The sequence below is a fragment of the Adiantum capillus-veneris genome, chromosome 4 (genome assembly GCF_014529385.1).
Source record: "Adiantum capillus-veneris isolate H3 chromosome 4, ASM1452938v2, whole genome shotgun sequence".
Lineage (NCBI taxonomy): Eukaryota > Viridiplantae > Streptophyta > Polypodiopsida > Polypodiales > Pteridaceae > Adiantum > Adiantum capillus-veneris.
The window spans coordinates 114,207,612-114,231,573 of NC_140934.1; the positions used below are offsets into that span (position 1 = coordinate 114,207,612).

The following is a 23,962-nucleotide window of genomic DNA, read 5'->3' on the forward strand; positions in this document are numbered from 1 at the left end:
TCTCTCTTTGCAAGGTGAGAATTAAGAACGTATAAAATTCTTGTGTTAGTTCATGCTTTCCTTGCAACACAAGGCTAGGAACCCTTTTCAATGGTTCAGACTCAAGTTACTTGGTGACGAGAGGCCATCCATTGAAAACTAATTCTTTCTAGCCTATGTTCTCTGAAGCGATTAGGGCCTAGCGACCTACTTAGTACACTCCAATAGCCAAAAGATTATGGTAACGAGACGAGGACCTCACATGATTGATGCTCTATTGTGACACCCAAATGTTTACACTTTGGAGAAGAAGGCAACCGACAATACCCAAGGTGAGACTGACAATCAAGTAGCATACTACATACGAAAAATTGTCTACATCCAATTCCAACTACGATTGGAAGATGATTGAGACTTTCCTAGCAAAGCATGGAAAAGATAGCCAAGACATGGAAGTTTTAACCCTCAAAGATGCACATATCTTCAAATAGAAAGAATGCTTGTCAACCAAGAATAGAGCAACGAGTGATTGTCACACAGCTTGTCAAGTTGTTTGACAAGCCTCAAGGCCTTTTTGAGTTAATGGTTACAAAAATACATGTATGGTAGCCCGAGTAACTGCATTAAAGGATTTTTTTCAAAGGCACTCCGCAAAAGCACTTTTATGAAGCTCCTTGTTTTTCTAAGTCACTTTATATTATTAAGAGAAATTACTGAAAATGTGTTCTCAAAAGACCTAAACTATTTATTTGTTGGGGCTCTTTTACTCCTAAAAGTGCTTTCCAACAACAATGGTTGCATCCAAAGTCTTGTTTTGATGACACTTTACTATTCCTTCCTTTTCTCTAGGGGACACTTATTCTCAAAGCGCTTCCAAAGTGCACTTCCTGAAAGTACTTTGCATCCTCAAAAGGCTTCTATGAAAGTGCCTCACTAAACGCATTCTTTTGCTCAAAAGCATTTATTGGCTCGTAAAGAGATGGGGGGGGGGGGGGGGGGGGGGGGGGCAACTTATACAAAATTTGTATTTAGTAAACTAAACTTTGTTTGCAATCTAGCGTTAATTAAGAAAGAGGAGAGAATCTTTTCTCAATTATCAGTAATTGATGCTACCATACATAACACTGCACTTTCATTTAGTCACTTTGCTCCCCTCCCCTCTTTTCTTGACAAGGACATCTTGCTTGGGTCTTGTTCTCCACTTTCTCCTTCTCCTCGATCACAAAAGCTCCTAAAATTAGGAGCTTGCGTCTAACTTTCTTCTAAAATTAACGACACAATTATATTAACAATTATTTGCACAATAATAAGCGTGGTAATAACAATGGCAACACCCATGTGGGAAAAAGGCATTGTGACTTTACCTCTGCCCATGGCAAAGGATTCAACCTCTCAAAGTGTCCAAGGATGTTTTTTATAACGTGACAAGTTGGTATGCTCCTCTCTCAATCCACACAAGGTTATGCACATAGGAACACACACACACACACCTTTTTTTTTAGTACACATGCACGCGCACGAGCACGCACATGCACATACAAGAAAAAGATAATTGATGCAATGAAGAGCAAAGAGAACATCTATAAGCAAGGACCCCATCACCATTACCAATAGAATTTAAGCATACACAAGCCTATCTACATTATCGCTTGACAATCTTGGAAATGAGCTACAGTGTTTGTATATTACCACATTAACAAATGAGTAAGCCTAAGTTACCCAACCTAAGTGTACTCCATGTGGACAAAAATGTTGGGTGTGTAAGAGCCCTCTAAGACATCAAACGGTGCTCTTTCCTCCCCACAAAAGGTGGAGGATAGATTTAAGATGTTGGACCTACAATAACATCTATGTGCAATCTCTTGTTTGAGCAAAAATTATACATTTGATCTACATGACAAGCTTGCTCTTTCCATTTTTTTTCGGTGTATAATCTAGCCATTGGTAAGCTAATAAAGCCCAAAGCCCTGCAGCTAGAAGGGTTTGGGGAGAAGAGGTTTGTTCAGAGGAAAGACAAAATTATTAGTTCCAATCACGGAAAAAGGTTGAGTATCTGAAGCAAAGGCCTGAATGTGTTTGTCTGCATGTATGAGAGAGTAGAGACACACATATATGATCTTACACATTTATTTACATCCATGTATCGCCTACGGGAAACTACTTATTCATATCAACATGCTTGGTAACATAAATATAGCCACATTCATATCTATAGATGTGCACGTGCCCACAATCCTCACCACAGTTCATAAACTCCTTCAGAAACGTTACAACAAACTATATTTGGTTGCCCTTAGCTTTGCTTATTTGGGTGGTGTCCCCACCAGGCTCTTAGCAAGACACACTTCAATTCGGAAAATTACCAAAAAGCAGAGAGAGAGAGAGAGAGAGAGAGAGGGGGGGGGGGGGGGGGGGGGTGATCAGTACTAGCGTTTCTAGTAGAACAATCCTTCTGGCATGTTAATTTTCAAATAGAACGATCATTTCTATAAATTGTGGTCATCAAGAAATTGTGCATTTCTTAATTCTATTTTCTTCCTTAGCAGACACAAATGACTAGTAGTTCTATTTTCTTTCTTTATATTTTCTATTTTCTCGAAGGCATGGTCTGCCTTCGAGCTAGAGGCACCTGGAAAGAGTCGAATTAGAAACCAAAAACAAGTAGTAAAGGATTCAACAAAAATTACCTTGGCTGTCAGATCTTCTGTTTTCAGAAGTTTCAAATGGCAAAGATAAGGCAACCTCATTGGCTGATTTCACTATTCATATTTCTTTTTCAAGCAATGCCTGACCTTTCATAATGCTGAAGACTTCTCATAAGACATGTCTCTCTGCACATACCCATAGATGTCATACCTGCGATGCTGCCATGCAAATGTTCATCAATTAGAAATCGTATACAGAGACAACGTCCTAAATAGGACAGCTTAGGGTAACTGAACTTTGCAAGTTGGAATTTTGTCTCCATGCCCAGATGATTTCAGCAAAGGCGTTTCAATCTTATATACAAAAACACATGATTCCAGGGAGGGCGTAGAATCCTATAAACATGCCAGGTGATAGCTTAGACTCACCTTCACCAGTAGAGGTGGGAGATTTACTCATGCTGCATGCATCGGCTATTTCATACACTCGTCATAACCAGGCTACTACATGCACGCCTGGCCTATCGCGCCTCCCAGAAGACTTCTCTGATCTGCCCTCTTGCTCAACTGCTGGCTCTCTGCGATGAGTACAGTTAGTTGGTATGTAACATGGGCAACAGCGAGTGCAATCAGTTTCCATATGACCTTTCCTCTACAAGAGGTGGTTGTGGACAAAGAAGATCTATTGATTGGACTCCTCAATGGTAGGTGCAATCCACGACAAGGCTCCTCTGCCGTTTAGAAGGTCGTTGAGACACAGCGAATACATGCTCTCAATGATCACCCTTCTAACCTATTTGCTGGCTCACCATCCACGACCTGCTATGGTCCCATTTTCTCCATGGGTGGCTCCATTCACCCACCATGAGAGAGACACTCAGACCGATGACATGGCATGACTGTGCTGATAGAGCAGAAGCGGACCGGAAACAGAACTCAACGCCCAAGTCTCAGCGTTAGAGCCCGGATTTTGCGCCACAAATCATGGGGCCTATGCGGACAAGCTAACATGGCATGCTGGCTTGGTACAATGTACGGAAAAATGCGCTGATGTGGCCAATTTTACACTCGGATGATGTTTTTGGACGCCAGATTATCATAGCAAATATCTTTTGGTGCTTTTTTGTACCAATTATTGAGTATTTGAATACGCTACAAAAGTCAAAGCTGGTCCTCTTGATGAGCCTTGTGCATTGACACAAAATGGATTTTTCAAGAAATTGGGACATTTTAAGCAAAAAAAATTGAGTTCTTGCAAAAAGTTTCAACATATGTTCGATTGATGTCTCTCGACATTCTTGTTGTTTGATCACACATAGCAGGTAAAGGAACAAGAAAGATGGATTTACAAGCATGTGGATACTAGAGATGGATATCCATGTAAGGAGAAATCTCTTTGATATTTGATTGAAAAGTTGTCGGAGTGAAATCATGTTTGAATTTATTTATTTTTTCCAAGAAAAAGATCCTTCCATTAGCTGCCCACAACCTCTACTAGAGAGGGCTACATCAAAGACAAGTGGAGACTCTCCCGGTGAGAAAAACAAATATGTACAATGGGGCCTAAATCACGACATGGGAGGAGGGAAAATCCACACAGGTGGACGGTAGTGCCATCTGGGTGCACCCTGGACCATGGTGAAGAAGGGCCCAGGCCGCCAGAGACGCAGAAAAGGCCTCTCTGCGCTCCTGCATGCGATCGGAGCTGCCCTATGTCTCTCGAACTGGCCCCTGAGAGTATGGACCAACTCCAGCCAAAAGTCGAGAACAGTCTCCGCCGGTGGGACTGGGCGAGCCTCGCAGATGTGGAAGCATAGGGACCGCCAAATGAACCAGAGTGTCAGGCCACAGACGAGCTCCCAACACACATCTCTCTCACTGCACCACTCCTGGGGGGTAAGCTCTATAGCAGACTAAAGTGTAGGTCGACCCCCCTGTATCACTATCATCCTATTGGTGGATGACACCTCAAACTGTAGCGCCAGGCCCATGAGGGTGGACCAGGCAGCAACTCCCCAAGTGTACTGTCATGTTGTGGAAAGAGTTGGCATCAGCCAAATGTTGAGCGCGCGGCGGTGTGTGCAAGTGAAAGAGCACGCGAGGAAGTGCAGTGTGTGTGCAGAGAGGGGTGGCGAAAGCCAGCAGGAGAGGAAGCACTAGCAGAACGATGAGGGAGAGAGAGAGGGCTCACGTTTTTGGGGAAAACTCAATAAGTGAGTTTTGGGTTTTCCCACTTTTATTATAAGTGACCTTTAAAAATGTGTACACGTTCAATATGAACCTGGACAAAGTATAAAAATGTACAAAAAGGGGTTATTTAGGCCTTTAACCCAACAACCTCCCACTAGCTGTATGCAATGCTCATGTTGAGCCTTAGCAAGACTCTTGGTGAGAACATCTGTAGGGTTATCCTGTGTGTGAATCTTAGTCAAGGTGACTAGACCATCCTCCAATACCTGTCGTATGAAGTGGTATCGCACATCAATGTGCTTTGTCCGTGCATGAAACATGGCATTCTTGGCCAAATAGACAGCACTTTGGCTATCACATCCCAAGACAGGACTACTAGCAGGCATACCAAGCTCTTTGACAAGTCTGCCCAACCATATGGCCTCTTTAGAAGCCTTAGTGGCTGAAATATATTCAGCCTCAGTAGTACTCAATGCCACAATTTTCTGCAATCGTGAACACCAAGAGACAGCACCACCAGCAATAGCAAACACATAGCCACTAGTGGACTTCCTGGTATCCAAGTCACCTGCCATATCTGCATCACAATAGCCCTGCAACTTCAGGTCACTTTTGCCATAGCATATACACCTAGATTGTGTACCTGACAAGTATCTCAGAATGCATTTCACAGCTTCCCAATGTGCTTTGTCGGGATTGGACATGTATCTACTAACAACTCCCACTGCATGGGCAATGTCGAGACAAGTGGAAACCATAGCATACATAAGAGATCCACAAGCTGATGCATAAGGGATTCCCTTCATAGCATTCATTGCCACGTCATTCTTTGGGCAATCAGCTTTGCTAAGTTTTGTGTGTGGAGGTAAAGGTACTCCAAGTGACTTAGCTTCAGCCATGTTAAACCTATCAAGTACTTTAGCAATGTACTTTTCTTGAGATAAGAAGAGCAATTTCAGCTTTCTATCTCTCTTGATTCTCATGCCCAAGATGTGCTCAGCATCACCTAAATCCTTCATTGCAAAAGCTGAATTCAGCTGACGTTCAAGAGCATCAATGGTAGACTTATGCTTCTTAGCAATCAACATATCATCTACATATAGCACAAGGATTATAGGACTTCCATCATTATCCTTCTTTGTATACAAACAATGGTCTGAATGGCTGCGTTTAAAGCCTTGAGACAGCATAAAAGTATCAAACTTTTTGTACCACTGACGTGATGACTGCCTCAAACCATACAGTGCCCTTCTTAGTTTGCATACAAGTTCCTTTCTATCAGGAACTACAAAACCCTCAGGTTGCTTCATGTAGATATCTTCATCAATGTCACCATGAAGAAAAGCTGTTTTTACATCCATTTGATTCAATTCTAAGTCGAGCACTGTAGTGAGAGCAAAAAGGACACGCAATGTCGTAAGCTTTACAACAGGAGAAAAGATCTCTTGAAAGCCAATCCCCTCTTTTTGTGCATACCCTTTGGCAACTAACCTTGCTTTAAACTTGGGCTTTCCATCAACACATTTGACCTTGTAAACCCATTTTTTAGGAAGAGCCTTTCTTCCTTTAGGCAATGGCACAAGATCCCAAGTATTGTTTGCATGCAAAGATTTGATTTCCTCTTGCATCGCAAGCTCCCACTTACTGCTTAACTCACATGATTTTGCCTCTTTATATGTAAGAGGCTCACCCTCATTTGTCAACATAACATGATGCAAAGAGGGGTCAAAGCGCTGTATCAACCTTCTGACACGAGTAGACCTGCATACCCAATGATCTACATTCTCAGGCACAGGTTCTACATCAGGAGGCAACTCATTTTCAGCATGCTCATGCTGCTGAAAATCATTTTCAGCCATGACAGGTGGCTATCCATCCTCATTTGGAGCATCTAAATCATGCCCTATCTCTTCTGGCTCAAGGTTAACCGGCTGATTATCAATTTCAGCTTGCGGTAATGCATCCTGAGGCTCTTTTTCAACATCAATAGGTGGCAAGAGAGGCTGAAATTTGACCAATTTCTTGTCAATTTCATAAGATGTAGAATTTTTCAGCAATTTAGCCTCATTGAACACTACATCTCGGCTGCGTACAACCCTCTTAAACTGACGCAACCATATCTTGTAGCCCATTTCACCCTCTTCCCCATAACCTAGGAAGAGTCCTTGGATGGACTTGGCATCTACCTTTGTCCTCAAGTCATTACGAACATGGACAAAAGCCTCGCTGCCAAACACTCTCAAATGATCATAAGAGGCAGGTTTGCCAGACCAAACCTCCTTTGGAATGTCATTTTTTAGCGTACTGTTAGGAGAGCGATTGCATACATGAACTGCAGTTTTCAAAGCCTCTCCCCAAAACCCATGAGGGAGATTAGCCGTGGACAACATACAACGCACTCTCTCACATAAAGGACGGTTATACCTCTCAGCCACACCATTAGAAGACGGATTATAAGGGGCTGTCAACTCCCTTTTAATCCCATATTCTTCGCAACAACACTGAAATTCAGCAGACGTGTACTCCCCCCCATTGTCAGATCTCAGACATTTAAGCTTACTACCCTTTTGCGTGGTCACAAAAGCATGAAACCTCTTAAATGCATTAAATGTCTCACTCTTATTCTTTAACAAATATGCCCAGCCTTTCCTAGTGCAATCATCAATGAATGTAACAAAGTATAATGCACCACCAAAAGACTTAACAGGCATTGAACATACATCGGAGTGAATTAAATCAAGAGCATTAGCTTTGCGCGAGACACCAGAATAATAAGAAGACTTCTTTTGTTTACCATACAAACAGTCATTACAAAAATCTAACTTGGTGCCCTTTACATCAACCCTCTTCAAAGAGGAGAGCACATCAAGTCCCTTTTGGCTCATATGGCCAAGTCTTTTGTGCCACAACTCCAAATGAGAAGCAACTTCGGCCACTGCAAGAAACTTGCCAGGCAAAGCTTTGCCATGTAAATCGTACAATGTACCACTCTTGCATCCCTTGACAATGAGCATTGATCCCTTAAGCAACTTCCATGAACCCCCAGCAAAAATGGTTGTATAACCCTGTGCATCCATCTGGCCAACAGACAATAGACTCTTCTTGATGCCTGGTACATACCTTACATCTTTAAGCATAAACTCTTGGCCATTGTTTAATGCCAAGCGCACAGTGCACATTCCTTCAATGTCACAAGCATGGTTATCCCCAAGGTAAACCTTGCCATACTTGCCTGCATGATAAGAAGCAAAACACTCCACAGATGGAGTCACATGAAATGAGGCACCCGAGTCTACTATCGAAGACTGTGTAAGGCCATCATTTGCACTTAGCAATGCATCAATGACATCTCTACGTGAGATAAGCATGTCTTCTACATTTGCTACAACAAAATCTGAGGGGCATGAAGCTGCAACCAAGATCTCCTCACTGTCAAATAACTCTGTGATAACCACACTAGAGGATACATTGACAGTCTCCGAATCCTTCGAGGAGATACCTGCTGATTTTTCCCCTTTCTTATCCTCTGTCTTCTTCTTCTCCTGTGATTCCTTCTTTCTTTCCTGCTCTTTCTTGAAATACCTGCAATCTGGCTTCTTATGGCCTTTTCTGCCACACTGGTAACAAGTCACATCCTTATCCCTAGACTTGCTTTTGCTCCTGTTTTGAGTCTTGGTACCTATATTTTGCTTCTGACTTCTGCCTCTCGCATTGTTAGCAGAACTGCCACCTTTCCCACCACTAGACTTGCGTCTAATTTCCTCATTTAAGATGGAGCCTCACACTCCATCATATGTGAGGTTGGGGCTATTACTCAAAGAAACCACAAGCGTTTCCCAAGAGTCTGGCAAAGTCATCAACAAAAATATGGCTTTCAACTTATCATCAAAAGGTTGAAGCCTAGTATCTTGTAGCTGACTCATAACACTAGTGAAAGCACTTAAGTGCTCAGAAGCCGACTTGGCTTCGCCAAGCATCATGTTCACCAGTTTGCGCATCAAATGCACCTGATTCACAGGGGTGGCATTCTCATAAGTGGCCTTCAACTTATGCCAAATTGCATGTGCACTGTCCAAGCCCTTTATGTTCACCAGAATGTCATCGGTCACAGCCATTTTGATGTAGGCCTTTGCCCTCTTGTTGAGCTTGGCCCAATCCTCATCCGGCATATCCTCGGGCTTTACGGCCAAAAGGGCGTCCTCACAATCCTTGAGGAACAAAATCCCCTGCATCCTATCCTGCCATAGGTCGAAACTTGTACCGTCAAATCGCTTGATTTCCATCAATCTCTTGGCATCAGACGACGAGGAAGTAGAGGCCATTTGTACGGATAAAAATGCAGCAGAAAGTGTCTACACAAAATCTGAAAATTTTCAGTGATCACAGTGTACCGCACGTTGCATACAATGTGCTGAAAATTTCAGCAATTAACAAGTATCCCCAATGCGTACTTGCATAAACCCACAAAAGGCGTACATAAAAACAGTCCAATTCTGAATTTTCTACAAATTTACTGTTTTGGCGCATCAATTTGCATCAAATGGACCTGTTTTGAGTGGGAAAAGCAAGGGGCATTCACGGGAATCGATTTAGAACACCTGCGTTTTTCTGTTTTGACCTGTAATTTTTTGGTTTACCTGTTTTGACCTGATTTCAACCTGTTTTAGGCTGTTTTGGAAACCCTAATCACCCTAGGTGACACCGGAAGCAAGGGGCTTCGCGATGAAAGCGGAAATTTGACGCGAGAGAAGCCTTTCGCCTGCTGTCCAGCCACCTGCGCAAAGCTTCTGAAACCCTAATCTGGCTCTGATACCAGTTGTTGAGCGCACGGCGGTGTGTGCAAGTGAAAGAGGACGCGAGGAAGTGTAGTGTGTGTGCAGAGAGGGGTGGCGAAAGCCAGCAGGAGAGGAAGCGCTAGCAGAACGATGAGGGAGAGAGAGAGGGCTCACGTTTTTGGGAAAAACTCAATAAGTGAGTTTTGGATTTTCCCACTTTTATTATAAGTGACCTTTAAAAATGTGTCCACGTTCAATATGAACCTGGACAAAGTATAAAAATGTACGAAAAGGGGTTATTTAGGCCTTTAACCCAACACCAAAGGACCCGAAGCCAAACCTGTTGTGCCATGGGGCAGTCCCACAGACAGTGACGCTGACTCTCCAAAGGATGGTCACAAGCTGCCGAGAGGCCACTATGTGCCAGCCAGCTCATAGTGGCTGTAGCTCTGTGTGCAACTAGCCACTGGAACAAAGTGACTTGCCTCGGCTGTCTACAGTCCCACAACCGCGCCCAAAAGTCTAACAAGAACTCAGTTGTGAGACCCTCCTCCTGCCAATGAAGTGTTGCAGAAAGACGAGCCTCTCTCCGTGCTGTTAGTATGTGTCGCCCCAATCGAACAGTGTACTGAAAGAAGGGGATCTCAAGGTGGTCAGCTGAAGAGAGGGGGTCTCTCCAAAACCACTCTCCAAGGTCCCACTGCACTCGTGACAGCGGGCAACTCTCCCAAGCCCGAAGTCTCTATAGTAGGCTACAGTGTCACTTTCATAGGACACACAGTTAGTACAGTTGATCTGGTCTGGTTCACACTGGACGAACTCTCTAGGCTGGGCAGTGACCACTGACACGTGGCAGGGATACGGACGGTGGTCTAGTGGACATCGAGGCCAGGTCACCACAACCACTCAGTTTGGAGATAGACTTAGATGGCTGATATTTATGAGCCGTTGGTGGCTCTTTATGGTTGTACATATGAGTAGTAATTGTTGGGTCATCGGGAATATCTTCTTTATATATGGTCCAGTGTCGTCGTCTAGAGTAGCGAGTCTATACACAGCACGTCTGCACCATCCCTGCACATCTGAGCCTCAACACCCCCATTGTACCCGTGAGTTCTGGGCTGGAGCTGAGTGTGCTGCCACACCAGAGTCAGTATTGATTCCTTTGAGATATTTGAGTCCATATGTTTTGGCCTGCTGATGTGTCTTTGTGTTGATTTACGGTTATCTATTGTTTCCTGTGTTTTCATTCTGTTTTGAGTGAGATGTCACGCACATTGCACTGAGGAGCACCCATTGTAGAGAGCACGACACACTATCCGCGCTACAGGTGCTCTCATTTTTGGCACGCCCGGTGGGACCTCAATTGAAGTCTCTCTCTCTGTTGAGGTACAAATCGGGGAGCTAGCTGGTTTACCAAGTCTCTAACCTTGCACAGTACAACCTGCTGGTCTGGTCCAGTTTCACCCTAAACAGCTTAGTCTAGCTGACCTAGTCTCTCGCCCTGCTGGTCTGGTCCTCTCTCACCCTGGTCCAACGAGCTCTCGTCCTGGTCTAGTCCTTCCTCGTCCCTGGTCCAGCCAGGTGGTCAAGTCACTCGCCTTGGTCTAGTAGAGTTTAGACCGGTGTTCAGCCAGTTAAAGGTCTTTCTGCCCAAAGCTTGGTTGGGTTTGTGGTTACTGCATGACACATACAAGGCGATCATTAGAGCGTCAAAGCGCACTACTGAGTCCTCTGAAGTACTACCACAGAAGGCCTCAACCCTTGGTATTTAGTAGAAGTCCACCAAATCCATCACCCATACCTCCACATACGGCATCATCCATTCCTCCATCCGGTTCTACATCTTCCAAGTCACCTTCGCCAGTAAGCTCTCTCCCATTTTGTTACAGCAAGATATTGAGCAACAGGCTCTTGAGCAAGATGCCATGGAGGTGTTGACCAGTGTTTTGGCCAAGGTAAACATCAAGTTTCCTACTTTCAAGGGACTCTCCTCAGAAGATGCCGATGACCATGCAAGGAGGTTTGTATCTCTCTGTAGAGGTCGTGGTCTTAATAGAGAAGATGCTTATTTGGTACTCTTTCCATCTACCTTGGATGGCTTAGCAGACAAGTGGTACAGTCAGTTTGCAGAGAACCACTTTGCAACTTGGGCCACTTTACGACAACAATTTTGTGAAGCTTTCAGACCAGGGGACTTCCACGAGAAGGTCTTGGATGAGTTGGCAAACCTGATGCTCCAGCCAAATGACACTTTCGCAGAATTCATGACCCAACAAAATCTTCGGTCGCCAAGCGTCCTCAACCACCAGGTGAGTTCATGGTCAAGAAATGGGTAGAGAGGGCTCTTCCAAAGACTTCTCAGCAAAAACTGAGAGAGAATCTCTGGCCTGATGCCACCTTGGAGGAGTTTGGTGCGGCTGCTACTAGGATAGAGGGGGCAAGGAAGCTGTTTACCGACTCTTCTCAGGTAGAGATTGCCTCTGTACTCTTGGAAAGTCCATCTGGCCCTTTGACTTCTTTGCGTAGGGAACTTGAAGCCCTAAACTACAATGCGCTCTTCAAGAGGAAGAAATCAATCTCTCTTAGACAGGAGAAGCCTCCACATCACGAGGCTTTGAAACAAATCAAGAGAGAGCTAGAAGAGCTTAGGTCTCAACAAGAGACTAAGGCTATGGTATGGTGCAGCTCATGTCGCTCTCCAGGACACCCTCCACGGGACTGTCCCCTTCATGCTTATTGCCATTTCTGCGAAAAGTCTGGGCATGAAGACAAGGATTGCTACTATATCAAGGGATTGCGGCACATACAACAAAGTCTAGGTCCTTCTCTCCAACAAGGGCTAGCACCAACATCCAATATGGTTTCCCCCTATGGCCATCCAAATTACATGTCACCTTTGCTCAATACCCCAATTGTCCAAGGTATGTCAGGTAGTTTTCCGTCTCAAAGTTTTTATCATACTCATGCTCCCTCAGCCCCCTCAGAGCTTCTACACCTCAGCTTCCAACTCCATGCAACAAAAATAGGGACCACCTCGTCCCCCATTTCGTCCATCAAATCGGCCCATCTTATGCTATAGATGTGGAGAATATGGGCATTACCAAAGCAAGTGTCCTATACCTGAAGGGTCTCCTCCTTGCCGTCATTGTCCGGAGTCTAAAGACCACTACAGTAAAGATTGTCCCAAGCAAAGGGCATCCTCATCTTCAAGCCCAACTCAGAACCAACAAGAATTCACATTCCGAAGATCAATCTGATCGCAGTGAACACCATCCCTCAACCATCACCTGCTACTCATACAGTTCGGCCACAAGTGGGGGAGCCCGCTGGCGTACTCACTCGAGCACAAAGAGCATCTCTTGGTCGCAGCTTGCCAACAGGTCCATCTCGTCCATCTCCACTTCCACAACCTGACGAAACTGACGAGCCCTTCATTCGTGCTAAGAGTAGGCCAGTCTCTATGCTTTTGGACATTGATGGAGCCTTCTTAGAAGCAGTGGCTGACTTGGAACAAGTCAAAGTTCTAGAGGAAGCCCACATTGAAGGAGCTAAGCCCACAGCGGAAGCAATCTTGAAGAACACCTTTCAACAAGTATCCCTTTATGAGATGCTCCAGCTAGATGCAACCCTCGGGAGTGACACCCTCTCAGTCATTCAATCTCTGTACCCAATGGCGGGCACCTCCCTGTACAGCCCTTAAAGTCTTACATGATTTCTTATCCAGCTGCTCCCCTCACCGACTACAAAAGTCCTCGTCTCACTGTATCTATTCTTGGGCATCATTTCTCAGGCTTCATAGTGGATGGTGGATCCGGGATCAATCTGATGCCAGAGTTTACTATGATGGCTTTAGGTTTGCAGACTACCTGCCCCGCTCCATTCACTATTACATCGGCTGACCAGAGGACAATCTATCCAATGGGCATAGTAGATAAGGTGCCTCTGAAGGTACAAGACCTCACATTTAGCTTGGATTTTGTGGTGGTCAGTCTTCCCCAGGTGGAGGGAGGATCTCCTTTGCTTATTGGTAGACCATCGTTGCGCCATACTAAGGCACTTCACGATTGGGGAAACGACGCCATGTGGATACATACTCCTAGCTCCCCCATGCAACCAATTCGACTCTAAGGAGGTATAAATCTAGTAGTTCATCACAGCTCGTTGTCAATACAGTCCAGCCCCGACCCCGAGCAGCCTATCCCACCTGACAGGTCTGACGAAGACCTGCTGCAATGGTTGGAAGCTACCACATTGATGCCGTTCTATGTGGTCTCTATTCAAGCCTAACCTGTGCCTGTAACACTCTCTCTCCCGGCTTCTCAAGCTGACACCAGTGACCCAAGTCCTACAGCAGAAACTGTGCCAGTCAAAGAAGCAAGTGTGTTAGCCCCTGATGACCATGATTCAAGTGTTCCTCTGATGGAAGTTGTCGGCCTTGGTGAACCTATAACACATCATCGAAGGGGAAGAAATCTCCTCTGCAAGAGTTCACCAACGTTCCACCTCTTCCTCTAACATCTCCCGGGTCTGACGCCCCGCCCACTCAAAAGCACTCTGCTATGTCTGAAGACTTACCCTTCGAGGAGCTTCCACCACGATGGTTACAAGAGGAGTATACGTGTAAGGTGCATCGGAAGTGAATGTTGAACTTTGCTCAAGATGAGTGCTCCGAACTGTGCTCAAGGGTTCCTTTTACTTACGGGAGAGAGAGCCTTCCGTTCCTTTAGTGAGAGAGTGCAATGGACACAAACAAAGTGAATGGACACTATGAATGGAAGTGCAGGAGACTGAGAGCTAGAGAGACAAGAGAATACGACACCGGAATGTTGTCAAACCCTCCTCAGAAGGCCCCACTCTCTATGGCGAGAGCGGTCTACTTATGATTGCACAAATCTCTACAATGGTTGGACTTGCCGACGATGAGGACGACGACGAGACGGGCTGAAATCTGGAAATGCTAAGGGGCTGAAATCTGCAAATCTTTATCTGCTGAATTCCGACTCTATGTCGATGACGACGATGCGACGACGACGCGCTGAAAACGCAGATGCTGAAATCTGCGTTTTCCGGGCTGAAACTGTAAACCTTGCGGAATCTGACTGCGCGGCGAGGAACTGCTGTGGGAAGGTGAGATCTGCGAGGTTCGGGGATTCTACTGGTGGAGTCTGACTCCTGAAAACTGAAAACGCTGCTGCTAAATGGGTCTTGTTGAGATGAATCTGCAAAACGCTGAGGTTGCTGCCTGATACAAAAACGCTAGAGGCTGAATTGTCTTCTGTTGCAAAAACGCTAGGGGTTCTGGTGTCTTACTGCTGTCGGGGCTGATCTGTTGTGCAAAAACGCCAAGTTGCTTGTCTTGATCCAAAAGCGCTGGCTGATCTGGTCCAAAAACACTAGGTTTATGCTGTGGAGCAAAAACGCTAGGCCTCTTGGGTTTTGCTGAGAAGTTGCCTATTGAGCTCCTGCTCCTGCTCCTGCTCCTGCTGCCTCTTCTGCCAGAAAGTGTTAGCACTAGGTTTGCTTATATACAAACTTAGCAAAATTGCCCTACCTACTTTCCAACAAAAGTCACTTAAAAATAATAAGTGAAAAATGTCAAAAATAGGGAAAATAGGTCTATGCACTGTAAAAATGCTATTGATGGGATCTGACTGGAATTTGATGGTCATGCTGTGTGCAACCAGAGGATATGCATCTAATCTAAGTGTCTGAATATGCACGGTTTGCGAACAGACTCACAAAAGTGCCAGATTACTTTCTATTCTAGACTGACTTGACTGAACTGAACTGAATCCTTGTCCTGAAGTAGCTTGTCCATGTACACATAGGGTTAGATGTGCACGTGACATCCCCTCCTTTTCAATGTGAGGTACTCTTACCGAACTGTATGGCGTCGAGGGAGATCGCCAACAGCATTTGGAATCCTGGAAAGGACTCTTTGCCGGCCCACTCTGATACGTGGATCCTGCCTGCGATACTTGAACTTCATAAAGGTCTGCAACGAGTGCTTCTTTGGGCCGCGCCAAAAGCAACACAAAGTCTTCTGTAGCTCCTTCAATGCTTCAACTTTGTCTATGGACATAGGTCCATCTTCTTCAAGAATCTCCAAGGCTAAAAATTCCTGAAACCACTTCCAACACAAAAACATGAACATACCTATTCCATGTAAAGTGACTCGAAAAAATCTCGTCTTCCTCAAAGACTGTGCATGCAATGTCAATGAACAAATAGACGGAGTGCCAAACCGTTCACCACACACATGCAAACAATGAGAGCGAATCTTGTGTTTCTGATCTAAATCAATCAATTGTGGCAAAACACAATGGAAATGCCGATGCTTGGTGCTCATACTTTCTTGTGCTCTTTCTACAACTGTGTCGTGCCAAGGAAGAGACATGGAATGTGACTTCCGTGAATGCATACTTTTCAGCTTTTCATGAACAATCCTCATACATCCGTGTTCATTCATGAGTGAAACGTGCTCAACGTACAATATGTCATGCCTAGGAAAAGGGATCACATAAAGCGCTGACTAAAATACAGGAAACGATCACGAATGAAACACTCGAACAATGCGTGCTAACTAATCATTCAAACACAAAATACTTCCTGTGAGGGTTCTTTGGACCTAAGCTCAAGAGCCAAGATCAATTCTTCTGGATCTATCAAATCTTCGTGTGGGGGTTCTGTGGACCTCGACTCGAAAGTCAAGATCGATTCTTCGTGATCGATCGAATCCGCAACGAGGTTAGCTTCGCTAGAAAAAGCATCAACTAAACCATCATCCTTGTGAACAATCACGTCTTGATCATACAAATCATCATGCTTGTGAGAAATCACATCGTGATCATCATGCAAATCATTGTCATTCAAATCATCAAGTTTATCATCATGCAAATCCTGTGTATCATGCTTTGGAGAAGATGAGACCGAGAGAGTCTCCTTCTCCTGAACCCGTTCAATCTTCGCCTGCACATTAGAAATGAGAGATAGAGAATGAACAACTTCCTCTCCACGAATGACAATGGGAGAGTCACTTTTGGCATTGAAAGTGAACATATTTTCCGCCCAATCAATGAGAGGGTTATGCTCACAAAACCATCGAATGCCCAAAATCATATCACATCCTGAGAGAGAAGAGACTAAAAATCTTCTTCGAAAAGCAGCTTGTTGAACTGTAAACAACACATCAAAGCACTCCTTCGTGATGAGAGAATCCATACCGGGAGCGAAGCCAGAGACCTCGAGAGGAGATTTCTGACTAACCTCTAGGCGGGCTCTCTCAACAAGAGAGGAACTAATCACATCATGCATACTGCTTGGGTCAAACAATATGACACAACGCTGCCCCGTCATATGACCATAGCATTTAATGAGAGACTCATCAATGGGAGGGTCATGAGAAACTTGGGGCACACTCATGTTGTCATTTATTGCATTGACACAGGAAGTGGGTTCTGTGGATTCTTTAGATTCATTAGAGTCAAGCTTAGGACATGTTCTTTTTATGTGACCCTTAATGTGACAATGAAAACAACAACCTTCCTTAGAATAAGTGCTTTGCTCTTCCGACGTGATACCTAGAATTCCTTGTGCTACCTTTTCATCTCGAGTGAGCTTAGGTTTAGCAATTGTGTTAGCCTTACCCTTAGGTTCATTTTGAGAGTTCTTTTCTGAGAGACTATTGGAAAATTAGTTAGAAGAGTTACCGTTCTTACCATTCTTACCGTTCTGAGGGTTCTCAGAAGTCTGAGAGGTACTTGTGGAAGTCTTGGTTTCCTTGGGCTTTCCCTTGTTGTGCTTCATCTCCTGTGCGAGAGCAATCGCTACCGCCTTGTTGAGATCGATTGGATCGAGCACCTCGACATCGTACTTGATATACTCGTCCAATCCATAAAGGAATGCCTCCTTGCGCTCCGCATCCGATTTGTATAATTGCGTGCCGAGCTGCAGAACACGATTAGAGAAAGACATAACTAGCATACCATTTTGCTTAAGAGCGTGCCAATCGTCCTTCAATCGTGCGAGGCACTGAGGTGGCATAAACCACGCCTTGAGCTTGTCTTGGAAGTTAGCCTAATTGAAGGAAAGGGCCGTGAATTCGTCGGCTTCCTCTAGGTGCGTGGAGAACTGTGCCTCTTACCACGCGTGGTACCAATTGATGGCATCACCGGCAAGGTACATAGCTGCCGTCAAAACCTTGCTATTTCCTGTATTCTTAGTTGTCGCAAAATAAGCATTAGATTGATGCAACCAAGAATGAACAACCGTAGCATCCATCTTACCATCATACTTACTGAGCTGGATCTTCTCTATGACGGAGTTGTTGGAGTCCGAATCTCGGCTTGCGCCACTTGATGAACTACCAACATCTTTGGCTGGCTCGGACTTCGAGGTGAGAACATGTCGGACCAACTCTTGCATGCGTCGTTCACTCTGTGCCGCACGCTCTGCCTGTCTTTCCTCGGCCACCAAACGATTCGCTTCTTGTTGTGCCATCATGTCCAGCATTGTCTTGACCAAAGCCTCCATAGGATTTGGTACAATCCGTGGCGTAGATGGGGAAGGGGGAGGGTCAGGAAAATCTCCTGGTGGAGAAAACTCTTCTTCGCCACTCCCATGCTCACCACCTCCATGCGAAGTATCCATGCCTCTACGGGTGATGACCATACACTGTGATCTTGGTTCTTAAGTTCTCGAGGAACGTGGGTTCTTGTGGGTCTTGGGTTCTAGGGTTCTGGGGGTCTTGAGTTCTTGAGGTTCTTGACGTTCTTCTTTCACTTGCAATCTGTGTTAGAGAAGGATCTTCTCTTCACCCGAGTTTTGCTCTTTTCCGCGATCGCACCCCTTGGCGACCTTGCACTCACACCAGGGTTGCTTTTTCTAACCTCACGTCGATTGGCCGGCTGCTAAGTGCACGGTCCGCTCTCAATGAGTGAAAAGAGGCACAAGGGGAGGCTGGACAAGCCCTTCTTTCTTGGGTTTCCTGTCACTCTTCAAAAACACGATTAAGAATCGACACGCCCAAGAGGACTTGGGTTACGTGCGACCTCAACAAGCAACAAAAAAAATTCTGTGATTCTTTTGGTTCTTTCCTTGAGTGATACAGAACACTGCCAAAGCTCTGATACCAATGTAAGGTGCAGCGGAAGTGAATGTTGAACTTTGCTCAAGATGAGTGCTCCGAACTGTGCTCAAGGGTTCCTTTTACTTACGGAAGGGAGCGCCTTCCGTTCCTTTAGTGAGAGAGTGCAATGGACACAAACAAAGTGAATGGACACTATGAATGGAAGTGTATGAGACTGAGAGACTGAGGGCTGAAATCCAGAAATGCTAAGGGGCTGAAATCTGCAAAACTTTATCTGTTGTATTCTAACTCTATTCGGTGACGATGTCGATGGTGATGATGCGACGACAACGCGCTGAAAACGCAGATGCTGAAATCTGCGTTTTCCGGGCTGAAACTGTAAACCTTGCGGAATCTGACCGTGCGACGGGGAACTGTTGCGGGAAGGTGAGACCTACAAGGTTCGGGGATTCTACTGCGGAGTCTGACTCCTGAAAACTGAAAATGCTGATGCTTCTTGGGTCTTGTCGCGATGATTCTGCAAAACGCTGAGGTTGCTGCCTGATCCAAAAACGCTAGGGGCTGAATTGTCTTCTGTTGCAAAAACGCTAGGGGTTCTGTTGTCTTGCTGCTACCGGGGCTGATCTGCTGTGCAAAAATGCCAGGTTGCTTATCTTGATCCAAAAACGCTGGCTGATCTGGTCCAAAAACACTAGGGTTATGCTGTGGAGAAAAAACGCTAGGCCTCTTGGTTCTGCTGAGAAGTTGCCTGTTGAGCGAGTGCTCCTGTTGCCTTTTCTGCCAGAAAGTGCTAGCACTAGGTTTGCTTATATACAAACTTAGCAAAATTGCCCTACCTACTTTCCAACAAAAGACACTTAAAAATAATAAGTGAAAAATGTCAAAAATAGGGAAAATAGGTCTATGCACTGTAAAAATGCTACTGATGGGATCTGACTGGAATCTGATGGTCATGTTGTGTGCAACCAAAGGATATGCATCTATCTAAGTGTCTGGACATGCACGACAGACTCACAAAACTTTCTATTCTAGACTGACTTGAATGAACTGAACTGCATCCTTGTCCTGAAGTAGCTTGTCCATGTACTGACTTGAATGAACTGAACTGCATCCTTGTCCTGAAGTAGCTTGTCCATGTACACATAGGATTAGATGTGCACATGACAATGCGGAGTTTCAATCAATCACTTTCTATTCTAGACTGACTTGAATGAACTGAACTGCATCCTTGTCCTGAAGTAGCTTGTCCATGTACACATAGGGTTAGATGTGCACATGACAATGCGGAGTTTCCAATCGATCAAACGCCAGCCCATGATGTCTCGAAGCTCCAAGAGGCAGCTCACTCTTCATCTTCTGAGGCACCCTCTCCAACTACACCTCCTGACCCGGTCAAAGAAGTCAACCTGGGCGACCCTCACAACCCTCAGCACATCCTCTTAGCAACTTGGTTATGGGAGCATCCCGCGTTACTCGATCAAGTAGTCTCTTTCATACACTCTTTTAAAGATGTTTTCGCTTGGTCCTACAAGGATTTGGAAGGCATCCCACCAGTATTGGGTGTCCATAATATCCCTCCGGTTGAAGGGGCTAAGCCTGTCAGAGGCCGAGCTTACAAGCTCAACCCAAAGTATGCAGAGGTTGTCCAGTCAGAGCTAGAAAAAATGCAAGAGGCAAGGATCAATGGTACCTGTGGAGCACTCTGAGTGGTTATCACCCATGGTGATAGCGCCTAAGAAGCAGTCCAATAAAACCCGTGTGTGCGTAAATTACCGTGCTCTGAACAAGGTAACTATCCCATATGGCTTTCCCACACCTTTCACTGAGCGTGTGCTAGAAGATGTAGCAGGGCATGTTTTGTACAGTTTCATGGACGGGTTCAATGGGTACAATCAATTGGGCATCCATCCACGTGATCAGATTAAAACTGCTTTCATGACACCCTGGGGTATTTTTATCTACACTAGAATGTCGTTTGGGTTGAAAAGCGCTCCACCTTACTTCAATCAAGCAGTATATCTCATATTCTGTCCTTTGCTTACGGATCCTCTTCACATCTTCATGGATGATTTTTCAACTTTCTCAGGTGCTCAGCCCCAGTGGAAAATCTAGAGGAGCACCTCGCTCAACTCTCTGTTGTCTTTCTTAGGTGCAGAGAGGCACGCCTGAAGCTCAATCCGAACAAATGTCATTTTTTGGTCACTGAAGGTACACTTCTAGGCCATGTAGTGTCTGCTAAAGGTTTAGCGTCCGACCCAGAGAAGATAGTAGCAATCTTGAAGTTACCACCTCCAATCAACCCTAAAGGTGTTCAGAGCTTTGTCGGCCATACAAGCTATCATCGTAGGTTTATACGCATGTATGCACAAGTGGCTCAACCACTGACCCAACTCACCAGTGCTACTGTACCCTTCCAATGGCCCAAACCTAAAGCTGAAGCTGAAGCATTTGCATATCTTAAAAAAGGTCTCACTGAAGCACCGATTCTAGTGGCTCCCGATTGATCTCTTCCTTTTTATGTGCATAATGATGCCAGTCAACTAGCTGTAGGTGTTGTGCTAACCCAGCCTAGAAGGAGTACAACTTGGATCGCCTTGTTCACTATGCAAGTCGTCTGCTCACCAAAGCAGAGCGCAACTATAGCACCACAGAAAGAGAAGGTTTGGCTATTGTGTATGCCTTACAAAAATTTCGCCATTATTTATTAGGGGTCAACTTCACAATTATTACCGATCACTATGCCCTGCGCTATCTGCTTAATAAGCCGCAAGTTGCAGGTCAAGTATGGCGATGGTGGCTACACTTATTTCAAGAGTTTGATTTCGAAGTGGTACTCAGACCCGGCAAACATCATGTCCTTGCTCACCACCTCTCTCGCATTCACACAGGTGAAGAAGCAACAGGGGTTGCAGATGACTTTCCAGATAGCAATCTCTTTAAGGTGGATACCACTCTAGAATGGTATGGCGATGTATTGCATTTGCTATCTACTGGCCTGTACCCCGTGAATGCGTCTCCACTGCAAAAGAGAAGATTGCTTTTAAAGTCGAGGCCATTCACCCTAATTGGAGGCCAGCTCTACAAGTCCAGACTAGATGGTGTTCTAAGACGGTGTGTCTCCCCTCATGAAGTTGAGAATATTCTGGAGGATGCCCACACTGGTCCCACTGGTGGCCATTACCCTAGTCACATCACCGCCCAGAAGATTCTACAGAGTGGTCTATGGTGGCCCTATGTTTTCCAGGATGCAATTGCCTATGTGAAAGTATGTGATGTGTGTCAGTGCTGCGGACCTAAACCAAGCAAGCAATCCAACCGTCCTCTGTAGGTCTCTATGGCATGGCTGTCCTTTGAGAGATGGGGCATAGATTTTGTCGGTCCAATTGCTCCCCCGGCCCAACCAAGTAACCGGAAGTATCAGCTGGTGGCTACAAATTATGCAACCAAGTGGGTAGAGGTACTGGCAACAACTGATTGCACTGGCAATACTGTAGCCAAGTTTCTATATGAAAATATTTTGTGCAGGTTTGGATGTCCCCTGGAGATCACGAGTGATAGGGGCAGTCACTTTGTTAATGAAATGATTTCAACCTTGCTCGCCAACTACAAGATTTTTTACCATAAGTCTTGTTCCTATTACCCTAGAGCAAATGGGCAGGCCAAGAGCACCAATAAGGTTCTGATAGCCCTTCTAAGGAAAGCATGTCATCTACATCCGGCGTCTTGGGCTCAAGCTATCCACAGTACTCTTTGGGCTTACCGCACTTCTTTCAAAGCCACGACCAACCACACCCCATTTCAGTTAGCCTTCGGTTTGGAAGCAATAGCACCCTTTGAATTCAACTCAGGATCTCCACAGGTAGGAAGTCTCCGTGCCAATAGGGGTTTGGGGTCTGCCTCTGTCTCTCGTCTTGCCCTATTGGAAGAAAGCCGCCGTTTGGCTTCTCAGGCTCTTGAAGTAGAGTAGCTTCGTCGCAAGGCGTGGCATGATCGCCATCTCAGAAAGCCAAAAATTATGCAAGGATCATTGGTGCTACTGTATCAAGCTAGATATCAGAAAAAAGCAAAGAAGTTGGTCCCAGCTTGGCAAGGTCCATTCACGGTACAGGAAATTTTGCCACAAGGAGCGATCCAGCTTGTAACTTTGGACGGTGTTCCCTTGCCGCTGGTAAATGGCTCCAGAATCAAGTGCTATTATTCCTCTGAGTAAACAGTCTGCAATCATTTCGCCACATGTAATTGTTATGCCTATAGTATAGGTTCCTGAATTTTCCATCTCTTTTCTTTCCATTACCTTTCCACCAGAGCCGGTGTCAGTCTCTGCTATGCTTGTAGGAGTCTCAGCATTTTCTCCTAAGGTATACTTTCTCTACATTGTGTAATTGGGGTACTTGTTTCGTCTTGAACTTCTTGAAATCCAATCATTCTTTCTATTAGTGTGGACCACCTTGATTGTAATGCTTTCTATCATCTATATTGTTTGACGCTCTTATTGGGGTCTCTCTAGTTGAACTCCTTGGCTAGATCTGTAAGGTCTCTTGTGATAGTTTCCTATGAAGTTAAAACTCTCTTCATCTTCTTCTTCTTCTTCTAGAGTAACACACTTGGACCATTGGGAGACTTTTCTAAGTTCCCACTCTTCCTTCAGTAGCACGAAGTTGTCTGTCTATAGTCTCCTAATTTGCCTTACAGCTCCTACATAAACCTTCACTGTCCCTAACCCCCCTTACTACCTCCTAGGCCTAACTGCCCTCGCATCCTATCTACTAACCCTCGCCCCTCTCTACTAACCCTCGCCCTCCTACCTAGTGCCCCTCGCCCCTCTCTATCTCCCCCTCGCCCCTACCCTCTCTACTCTCGCCCCTACCCTAATCCCCCTCACCCCTATCTCCCTTCCCCTCGTCCCTACCCAACCAGTCCCTCGCCCCTACCCTCGTCCCCTCTCTACTCTCGCCCCTACCCTAATCCCCCTCGCCCATATCTCCCTTCCCCTCGCCCCTACCCAACGAGTCCCTCGCCCCTACCCTCTAGCCTCGTCCCCTCTTAACTCCCCACGCCCCTAGCCAAACTTACCCTATCCCCTACCCTGCATCTATCGTCAAGCACCTCGTCCCTACCCTAACCCCACCCCCTCCCCTCCTTACAGTCTATCGCCCCACCCTATCAACCCTCGCACCTATCCTCCTTATACTGCTCGCTTTCCCTACCTACATCCTTTCGCCCTCTTCCTTCCTTTCGTCCTACCTTCAGCTTACTATCCCCATCGAGTTGCAACGTTGCAG

General features: G+C 45.5%; 1 protein-coding gene across 2 annotated transcripts in view; it reads right to left on the reverse strand.

Moving 5' to 3' along the window:
* Positions 1-2,623: 2,623 nt before the first annotated feature.
* LOC147459838 (Nitrilase/cyanide hydratase and apolipoprotein N-acyltransferase family protein) overlaps positions 2,624-23,962 on the reverse strand; it is a 90,386-nt gene continuing 69,047 nt past the window's right edge. Inside the window, exon 9 of one of the 2 annotated variants that reach the window (XM_086511035.1) lies at positions 2,624-2,843. In XM_086511035.1, coding sequence (XP_086367161.1) covers positions 2,775-2,843 — 69 coding nt within the window. In that variant the 3' untranslated portion in view covers positions 2,624-2,774. Of the gene's footprint in view, positions 2,844-15,314; positions 15,714-23,962 lie in introns of those variants that run through there. The other variant, XM_086511034.1, reaches the window with a different exon arrangement.